The sequence below is a fragment of the Cynara cardunculus genome (genome assembly GCF_001531365.2).
Source record: "Cynara cardunculus var. scolymus isolate 2C chromosome LG 1, CcrdV1, whole genome shotgun sequence".
NCBI lineage: Eukaryota > Viridiplantae > Streptophyta > Magnoliopsida > Asterales > Asteraceae > Cynara > Cynara cardunculus.
Genome location: NC_037528.1, coordinates 36,115,470 through 36,125,576, shown reverse-complemented (window position 1 = coordinate 36,125,576; position 10,107 = coordinate 36,115,470). Strand labels below are relative to the sequence as shown.

The following is a 10,107-nucleotide window of genomic DNA, read 5'->3' as shown; positions in this document are numbered from 1 at the left end:
AAAGGTGTTATCAGATTCGGAAAGAAAGGTAAGCTTAGCCCGAGGTATGTTGGGCCATTCAGAATATGTAAGTGAATTGGGCCAGTAACATATCAGTTAGAGCTACCAGAAGAACTAAGTCTAATCCATAACGCTTTTCATGTATCGAACTTGCGGAAATGTTTAGCTGATCCGAGTCTCGTTGTACCGTTACCGGAGGTTAAATTGGACAGTAAGCTGAACTTTGTGGAAACACTAGAAGCTGTGATTGACCGAAGAATTAGGGTGTTGAGAAACAAAGAGATCAGTTTAGTTAAAGCACAGTGAAAGTTTTAGAAAGGACCAGAAGCAACTTGGGAATTGGAATCGAAAATGAGATCAGAGTATCCATGGCTCTTTGATTAAAGGAATTCCGGGACGAAATTATTTGGAGGGGTGGATAATGTGATAACCGGATCCTGGTTATTACCTGAGATAATTAATACATGATTATTTGTTATATTTAATCATGTGAGTATGTGAATTTTATGCATAGGAAATATATGCATAATATGCATGCATGTATGTGAGTATGCATAAGTGAATAAATGCATGGAATATGAAATACATGTATGTATGGGTGATGTGTGTGCATGAATTTCATACATAAAAAGGGGCGGTTTAGCCGCCATATCCGTTTTAGAAAGATATAAAAGGGAGGTTAAACCTCCTTCACACTCTTCTGGCCATTTTGAGAAAGTTGAGCGATTTAAGAGAGTGTTRACCGGATTGTTCTTGACCGGAATTCAAGTTAGATTTCAAGTGACTGGTTTTAAAAGGAATTCAAAGGTGAGTGGTTTTACCATTTTATTTCAATTGTAAGTAATTCCTTTGGTCTGATTAATAATTGTTTGAAAACTTGATTTACCCGGTTTAGACTTAAACCGGACAAAACATGGGCGGTTTAAGGTTAAATCGCCTGATGTGTTAACCGGTGTAACCTTAAATCGGACAAAGGTCATGCAATTTAAGTTTTAGTGGAAATTTGAATTTTATAAATCACTTAAAGTTATTAAACGGAGAAGTAGGAATACGACTAAGGGGTGACCGGTTTATTTAAAATCGGACAAAGTCTTGAGTGTATGTGTTGTCCGGATTAATAAATTGGACAAATTTTTGAGTTGGGTTGCCCGGATTGTTAAATCGGACAAATGCTTGACCGGAGTGGTAAATCGGACACAAAGAATAGTGTTGTCCGGATTAGTAATCTGGCCAAGGTTTGACCGGAGATGAAGTCCGGTCAAGTCTGTATTGACCGGATTTGTGTGTTGACTTATGTATTAATCATCTTTTTGTTATTGTTCTTTTAACAAGAAATGAGAACTTTGATAAAGATGATTTTGAACTAATAATATTCCATTGACTGCGGTCTGTTTTATATGAAATTGTTTTGGGAAATGTTTTAAAGAAAAAATAAGGGTGGCATATAAAGGAGAGGTGTACCATGGGATAAGGGTGACATATCAAGGAGAGGTGTACATTTGGATATAAGGGTGACATTTATATGTGTGTTTTGTGATATAACTCTTACTATTATATGTTTTAAGATTACCGTGGTCTGAAACCTTTATTTCTTTGTGATTTAAAGGTTTAGGATCAGGGTTCATATTGGAAATCATAGTCTGGATGTTATTGAGAAGGAAATAACAGGTTTGGCCTGAAACTTCGAATAAACCTTGTTTAACTAGAAAGGTTTAAAAGTGACACTATGATATACCTGGTTAGTATAAACCTATTTTGGTTTTTGATATATTATTTGCAAGCAGAGAGCTTGGCTTGAAAAGTAAAAAAGATACTGGTAATTATGTTCTTACTTGTTCATATATTTGTTATTTATATGAAAAGTTGTTTTACATAAAAGTTTTGGTGATTTTCACTCTACAATAACATAAAAAGGGAACTCACTAGACCTTTTGGTCTAACCCTCGGTTTTTTGTGATTTTAAATATGTATTGAAGGAGGTGCATACGGTAAGGGGAAGAGGAAAATGTAATATTTTTTTTTATATTATGACATATTTAGTTTTGGTAGACGAAAGTGATTAGTACGAGAATTGTATTTTGAATTTTTGAACCATGTATTCAGTATTGATAGATTCTTGTACTAAGGGACCTATATGGTATATAAACATGTATTTTCTTATGTATAAGTTAGAATGGTTTAACTTCTTCAAAAACTCCTTATTACCGGTTTGACATCGGTATAAGTTGTTTATCCAAACCATCAAAAGTGTTTATTACCGATATTATACCGGAATAAGTCAATAAGTTGTTTTTATAAGCAATCCCAAACATCCGGTTACTTTATTCAATAAAACAAAAATATTGGCCTTAGAAATAACACCTAAAATTTCATTTTTAACTAAAATACCATCAAGCATTTCAAAGATGGAATCTTTACATCTCAGGTTTTGATAAACAAGCAAATGTTTTGTTGTAAAGAACCTTGGAAGACATAACTATTAAACTCCTTTCAAATTCCTTTTAGTCCTTCTGCTCTGAACAAAGGATTTGCCCTAACCTATACCAAAAAAGAAATATATGATGGCAATTGTGGCACTTGTACAAGGGTCGAAAGATCATGGGCTTACCCAGGAGATAAGGATTTTATGTGGGGAAAGCACACAAATATCTTCCATCTTACAACCCCGCCAATCGATTGCTATCCCTCTACGACCAATATAACACCTTTCTCATTATCTGGCGGTAAGTCCCCTACCTTCTCACTCTTGTCTTTCGCACTTTGCAATTCTGCTCAAGATTCTGTTATATGGCTGTTATTGCGCTTTGCTCCTCTACAATTTACTGTATCAACCGCAACTACACTAGTCGTACCGCTAGGGATGGTTCAACAAGTTATACTCTATCTCTAAAGTATTCTAAATGCTTCAAAGTGTCAAAGAATTTGAGTCCTCCATCTGGGTCAATGGTGGAATGGAAGAAACGTAGGAGAAAACTTGTGGGTGTTTGTGGGTTTGTGATTAGAAGTTCATTGGATGCTGAAAATTTGGTGGATAGTTTGAACAGCAGCATGTCTGATGAGGAAATTACTAGGGTTCTTAAGTCAATATCAGACCCAAGTGAAGCTTTGTCTTTCTTTAAATCAGCTGCCGAGCTTCCTAATCTTGTTCATGGTACTGAATCCTGTAATTATATGCTTGAATTGTTGAGGGTGAATCGGCGAATGGGTGATATGGCTGCTGTGTTTGATGTAATGCAAAAGCAGATTATTTATAGGAATATGAGTACTTACATGACCATATTTAAAGGGCTTGGCATTAAGGGTGGGATAAGACACGCTCCTTTTGCACTTACTCTAATGAGAAGAGGTGGGTTTGTTTTGAATGCCTATTCATATAATGGGCTGATTGATTTGCTTTTAAAATCTGGGTATTGTAGAGAGGCTTTGGAAGTTTATAGAAGAATGTTGTCCGAAGGGATTAAACCAAGTCTCAAGACTTACTCTGCACTTATGGTGGCATTGGGAAAACGAAGGGATACCAAAAATGTTATGGGGTTGTTGAGAGAGATGGAATGGTTGGGACTCAAGCCAAATGTGTATACTTTCACCATATGCATCAGGGTGCTTGGTAGAGCAGGAAAGATAGACGAAGCTTTTGAAATTTTTAAGAGAATGGATGGGGAGGGTTGTGGACCGGATGTTGTTACTTACACTGTTCTAATTGATGCCCTTTGCAATGCAGGAAAACTTGCAAGGGCGAAGGAAATGTTTGTAAAGATGAAGTCTAGTAGTCATAAACCTGACCGTGTTACTTACATTACTTTGATGGATAAATTTGGTGATTGTGGGGATCTGGAATCAGTTCAAGCATTTTGGACGGAGATGGAGGCGGATGGTTATGTGGCAGATGTTGTGACTTTCACTATTTATATTGATGCCTTATGCAAAGTTGGAAAAGTTGATGAAGCATTTGTTACCTTGAACTCCATGAAAAGTAAAAATATTTTGCCAAATCTTCAAACATATAATACCATGATTCGTGGGCTATTGAGAGTTGACAAATTAGATGGGGCATTAGAGTTGTTTGCTAGCCTCGACTCTCTAGGTATTAAACCTACTGCTTACACATACATACTTTTCATTGACTATTATGGGAAGTTGGGGGAACCTGATAAAGCTCTTGAAACCTTTGAGAAGATGAAGGTCCGAGGAGTTGTGCCTAATGTTGTTGCATGCAATGCATCTTTGTACAGTCTTGCAGAACTCGGTAGGATTGGGGAGGCTAAAAAGATGTTTTATGAGCTTAAGAAGAGTGGTCTTGCTCCAGATTCAATTACCTATAATATGATGATGAAGTGTTTAAGTAAGGCTGGGAAAATTGATGAAGCAATACAGTTACTTCATGAGATGGTGGAAAGTGGGTGTGATCCGGATGTGATTGTAATCAATTCTTTGATTGACACGCTTTACAAGGCTGAGCGGGTGGACGAGGCTTGGGATATGTTTCACAAAATGAAAGAGATGAATCTTTCGCCTACTGTCGTAACCTACAACACATTGTTGGCTGGACTAAGGAAAGAAGGTAGGGTTCAGGAAGCTATCAAATTATTTGAAAGCATGGCCTCATGTGGGTACCCTCCAAACACAATTACTTTTAACACCCTTCTGGACTGTATTTGCAAGAATGACGGGGTTGATTTGGCTCTGAAATTTATGAATGAAATGACTTACAAGAGTTGTATGCCCGATCTTTTTACTTACAATACAATCATTTTTGGTTTAACAAAGGAAAATAGAGTCGAAGACGCATTCTGGTTCTTCAATCAAATGAAGAAAATGCTCAATCCAGATTGTGTAACTTTATGCACAATACTTCCAAGCATTGTGAAGTATGGAAAGGTTGATGATGCTTTGAAAATCACTGAGGACTTCATTCATCGTGTCAGAAATAGACCTGAGAGGATTTTTTGGAAAGATCTCATGGAAGGAATCACAAGTGAAGCTGCATTAGATAATTCTATCTGCTTTGTGGAAGGGTTGATATCCAATGGAACTTGCATCAATGATTCGGCAATGATTCCTCTTATTAAAACTTTGTGTAAGCAGAAGAAAACTCTCGATGCTCATGCATTGTTTTTGAAGGTAACAAAAGATTATGGAATTCAACCAACACTAGAAGCATACTATCCAATGATTGATGGTCTTCTTGATGATCATCTTCATGAAAAGGCTTGGGATCTATTTAAGGAAATGAAGAATTCTGGGTGTGTTCCAGATGTTTTCACCTATAACTTGCTGTTAGGTGATCTTGCTACCTCTGGGAGAGTTGATGAGCTATTTGATTTGTACGAGGAGATGCTTTGCAGGGGATGTAAGCCTAACACAATAACTCACAATATACTGCTTAGTGGTCTCGTGAAGTCGAATAGTTTAAAAAAAGCAATGGATATGTATTATGATCTTATAAGTGGAGGTTTTTCTCCTACTCCTTGCACATGTGGTCCACTGATCGATGGTCTCTTAAAGCATGGGAAATTAGATGAAGCGAAGGACTTCTTTGATGAGATGGTGGAGTATGGATGCAAACCCAATTGTGCTATCTATAACATCCTAATGAATGGGTATGGAAAATCTGGTGATGTGGAGACTGCTTGTAATTTATTCGATAGGATGGTCAAAGAAGGAATAAGACCAGATTTAAGGTCCTACACCATTCTCGTAGATTGCCTCTGCCTGGTAGGGAGAGTGGATGATGCTATGTGCTACTTTGATCAAATGAAGGAAACTGGTCTTGATCCAGACGTAATTTCCTACAACCTCATGATCAATGGCCTTGGGACCGTACGTAGAATAGATGATGCTTTGGTACTTTTTGATGAGATGCGGAGCAGAGGGGTTTCTCCAAATTTGTATACCTATAATGTTTTGATTCTTAATCTTGGGATTGTTGGAAAGATAGAGGAAGCAGGAAGGATGTATAGAGAACTTCAAGTTATGGGTTTGGAGCCGAATGTGTTCACATATAATGCTCTAATTCGAGGGTATAGCCTTGCAGGAAATCCTGCCCATGCATATGCAATTTATGAGAAAATGATGGTCGGGGGTTGCATCCCCAACACTGGGACATTTGCTCAGCTTCCTAATCAATCTTGATGTTTCCAAGGTTCTTCAAGGACTATGGCATACTTGTGATACTTATACTAGTGAAGATCATGTGAGTGTCCTTCCTGTAACCCTTTTTTGCCCTTTCTTATGCATCAACTATTGAGTTGTTCGTTCATTTACATGGAATTTGTTATGTACTTTCTTTCAGGAGCTGCTCATCAACAGAGGCTACGTAGTTGATTGAAGGCTATGGATCTTGTACATGTTAGTCAAGTAGTTATTGCAGAAGATCTGTTTTGGTGAAAGCAATTCCGTTGTTAATAGGATGATGATAACTTAAGCATACAGAGAGTTGTGCCAGAAATTGTCTGTGAATATCATATAATCAAAAGGTTATAACATACTTACGGTTGTTATAACATACTTCCTTTCTTCCTTCCATTGGGGTAGAAGTCAAGTTTGCATGCATCACATCCACCCGATCTTTGGCAAAAGCACCCTAATCTTTGTTGTCATGATATGTTCTTACTTGCTATTGCCGTTAAGTTTATAACATACTTACGGTTGCTCAAATACAGATATTATAATATATCAACATAATCGAATGGACTATCATCTCGATGTTCATAGGAGGAAAACACTTTAATGTCTCTTATGTCTTCTGAAGATTCATATCACATAACCATGGTGTCCTTGTAGAACTTGGGTCCAGAGTGATGAGGTTACGGAAGGGAATGCTCTCATCTAATGCGCTAAGCTCATATGGTATGGATCTCTTACCCTCCCTTCTGGTTTGTTTAGTCTTTGCTACTTGAACTTATCACAGATTTCACCACAAATATATGACCAATTTTATCACCAATTTGTATTAAATTTTCAGGAGAGAACATGATGTTTTATTAATTGTATTCAATGTTTTAATAATATAATTAACGTTGTAATCTCCAGAATGGAAAACTGTTGAAGTTGAATGTCAATTTTTTAAGACTGGCTTTTGATTCTCTATTTAATAGAAATTTTGAAGAATCCGTTGGAGATGCTCTTAGACGGGATATGAAGTGACTGAAAATGAGGACGAACGGATATGATCGACAACTTCTTAAAGCCAATTCAGAATCTGAGAGGATATTGGGGTACAACAAATGAGAGGTGCGTCACTTTCAGGTTAATATCTCATTTTGTTTGTTGGTGGGCTTTTTATCTTTTGACATTTGCTAAATGGTTTTGTACAGAATGATTAACTGGTTAAAATGATTAAGAGACTTTCATGATATAATGCAAAATGAAATATAATTGTTTGGTAATTGTTTACAATGAAATTAGGACGTTGAATGGTTAAAGGAGGCCCGAGATACAAAATCATTCAGAGGGTTTTACAACCATTAAAAGGTAAACAAACAACCCCTTAGTTTGCTTATAGTTACTTGGATTCGTCTAAAATTGCTGGAAACTAGATTTATCTGGGCTTGTTTAGATACTAGGTTTGCTTTGCTGACTATGTATGGATTTAGCTTGTTTGGAAGGCTACCTGAATTTTAGTGTGAGGAGTTGATTTTATTTGGGTATTCAATTTGATATTTAGAGCATCTTTAACAGATTCTTCATTACATATTCTTTAAAATGGATGATAAAAATTCAAAATTTCTAGATGATATTAGATTCAACTTAAAGAGCTTCTCCATTTTAGAGATCACAGCATTAGTTGTATTATTGAAATAATTTCATACATTTAATAAAGGGAAAAGTAAAAAAAAACCCAATGGACTTTAGTATTTGGAATGATTAAGTACTTAGACAATTTTTTGAAACAAACAAGTCTTTGGACATTCCAAAACAGGTTACATGTTAGATACATCATTATGACGTATAAAACTGGTTAATGTGGTAAAATAATGGAAAAAATCTGGAAAAAAAATCAATGAACTTTTATATTTTGAACTATTAAGTTCCTAAACATTTTTTGAACAAAAAAAGTACTTATATTTATAAAACGGAAAATCACCAAAATGATCAAAATATACCTGAGATATTAATGAAATAACCAACTTTTACCAAAATTGCAAAAATATCTACACGGATCACCCTCGGGGGTCGAGGGTTGACCATGGGGGTGATCCCCCCTTCCTTGACAAAGAAAGTACAAAAAATATTAAAAAAATTAATTTGGTGGGTTTCATATGCATCACCTTTAGGAAACCAAACACTATTTGCCTCGATTTTGGTGAATCTACCTCCAGGGGCAATCCACGTCACCCAATCTCCCCCTGGGGGCGATCCATTTTTTCCACTTTTTTCATTTTTGTTTAATATCGATTAAAGGGTGTTTTTAATGAGTGAAAAACGATATTAAAATTGCTTTTTTTTTATCTTTTTTTTATTAACCTGGATATCCAACACGCTATGCGAGTTGACTAATCCCAAGGCGACCACCTACTTTGTAGATAGCCTGGAGTCACGGCATTTGAACCTCCATGGCCACAAGGGGATTTTCAATCCTCATTGGATTTGAACCTGAGACCTTCTGGTACTTTTGACCTTTGGAGCCAAGCTCAAACCAATCAGGCACCATTCTTGTGGTTTTTTTTATGGAGACGAAAAAAATTATTTGTATTTGATTTGATGGATAAAAATCAGATATTTTTTGTTGAATCTTATTTCGTGTTTTAGTGCAACAAATTTCATTATAAATACCAACTTCCTATTTCAATATTTTTCACACCTCCTCTTTCATTTCTATTCTCATATATTCTACTCTCACAACCCTTAACCCTTCAACACAATAAACCATCACAATCCTTAACCCCGTTAAACACAATAAATCATCATAATCCTTAACCCCATTAAACACAATCTACCATCACAACCCATCACCCTTAAACACAAATATGAAATCACGTCATGTTTTAGTATATCTTCAAAGTGGCCGTTCATTCCAAGAGATAAATGATGTCTTAGAGTATCTTCCGTTAAGCTCCCTCGTACATGTATTACGTTTGCCTTCGCCAATAACGCATTCTGGTGTCGTTAACGTGTCACGAAAAAATTAAGTTTGCGTGCTCCTTTCATTTTATTTTATAAAACAAATTCCTTACAAATATTATATCAGTTAAGCGACGACGACGATGTGCTAATGTTCTATAACGCCATTCATCAAAGTTTACCAGATATGATGACACTCTTTGTGGTCGACGATGGTGGTTATAGTGGAAATCCATCAAGTGTCGTAATCCATCAAAGTTTAGTGGGCGGTCCAAACACTTTTTACCTTGGTGGTATTAGCTGTGGAAATCCAAGCACACTCTTCCCCGACGGTAGTGGTGCAAACCCATATGGTTCAAGCACTTTTTTCTCGGTTGTGGTACTGGTGGAAATCAGAGTACTTTCTTCCCCAGTGGTGGCAGTGGTGGAAATCCAAGCACCTTCTTCGCGGTGGTGTTGATGGAAATTCATATTTTGAACCAAAGAATATTGTTCACCATGACAGTTATTTGGTTCAAGATTTGAACATGTCTCCAAGACAGTCCTCCAACCCGTACCTGATCCAGTGTCTGGAACAGTCAAAACCTTTGTAGGAGGTAGATATGGCTGAAGATGTTTCTGTTGCTATAGAAATTTTGAATATACCCGGATTTGATAACTCCGATGCTGAAGAAATCCAGCCAATAAGGAATAATTTTTGGGGTATGCCCGACCCAACACCTTGTCCAGACCCTGTTATCAAAAATAGACAGGGAAACATTTCCTAACAGCCTACATCCCATGTCAAAGTTCTCCAAACCTTTGACTCGAAGGAAGCATTGAAGTTCGCATTGGGATTAAAATGCGTTTATGAAAACTTTCAGATCAAGGTTAAGAAATCATTCAAACACCGGTACGAGGCGGTGTGTCACTCTGCTTCAGACTGTGATTGGCGTTTAATGGTTGTCTCCATCGATGGTGCCAGTATGTTTCAGGTACGAAAATTGCACGATGAACACACATGTTCAAGGTCCCAAGTCCACCCAAACCACCGTAATGCGAATA

At 36.8% G+C, this 10,107-nt stretch overlaps 1 protein-coding gene across 2 annotated transcripts; it reads left to right on the top strand.

Annotated features, from left to right (window-relative positions):
* The first annotated feature begins 2,626 nt into the window (after positions 1-2,626).
* LOC112525395 (pentatricopeptide repeat-containing protein At4g31850, chloroplastic) lies at positions 2,627-7,331 on the top strand. 2 transcript variants are annotated; one of them, XM_025135523.1, is made up of 4 exons: positions 2,627-6,193; positions 6,293-6,476; positions 6,784-6,849; positions 7,098-7,331. In XM_025135523.1, the coding sequence occupies exon 1, from the start codon at positions 2,788-2,790 to the stop codon at positions 6,130-6,132; it is 3,345 nt and encodes a 1,114-aa protein (XP_024991291.1). In that variant the 5' UTR covers positions 2,627-2,787; the 3' UTR covers positions 6,133-6,193; positions 6,293-6,476; positions 6,784-6,849; positions 7,098-7,331. The 2 variants fall into 2 exon arrangements, with proteins under 2 accessions (XP_024991291.1, XP_024991283.1); XM_025135515.1 differs by lacking the exons at positions 6,784-6,849; positions 7,098-7,331 and having other exon boundaries at positions 6,293-6,523.
* The last annotated feature ends 2,776 nt before the right edge of the window (positions 7,332-10,107 follow it).

Excerpts from the sequence above, each read along its gene's own strand:
- LOC112525395 (XM_025135523.1), top strand. The coding sequence starts at position 2,788 with ATGGCTGTTATTGCGCTTTGCTCCTCTACAATTTACTGTATCAACCGC.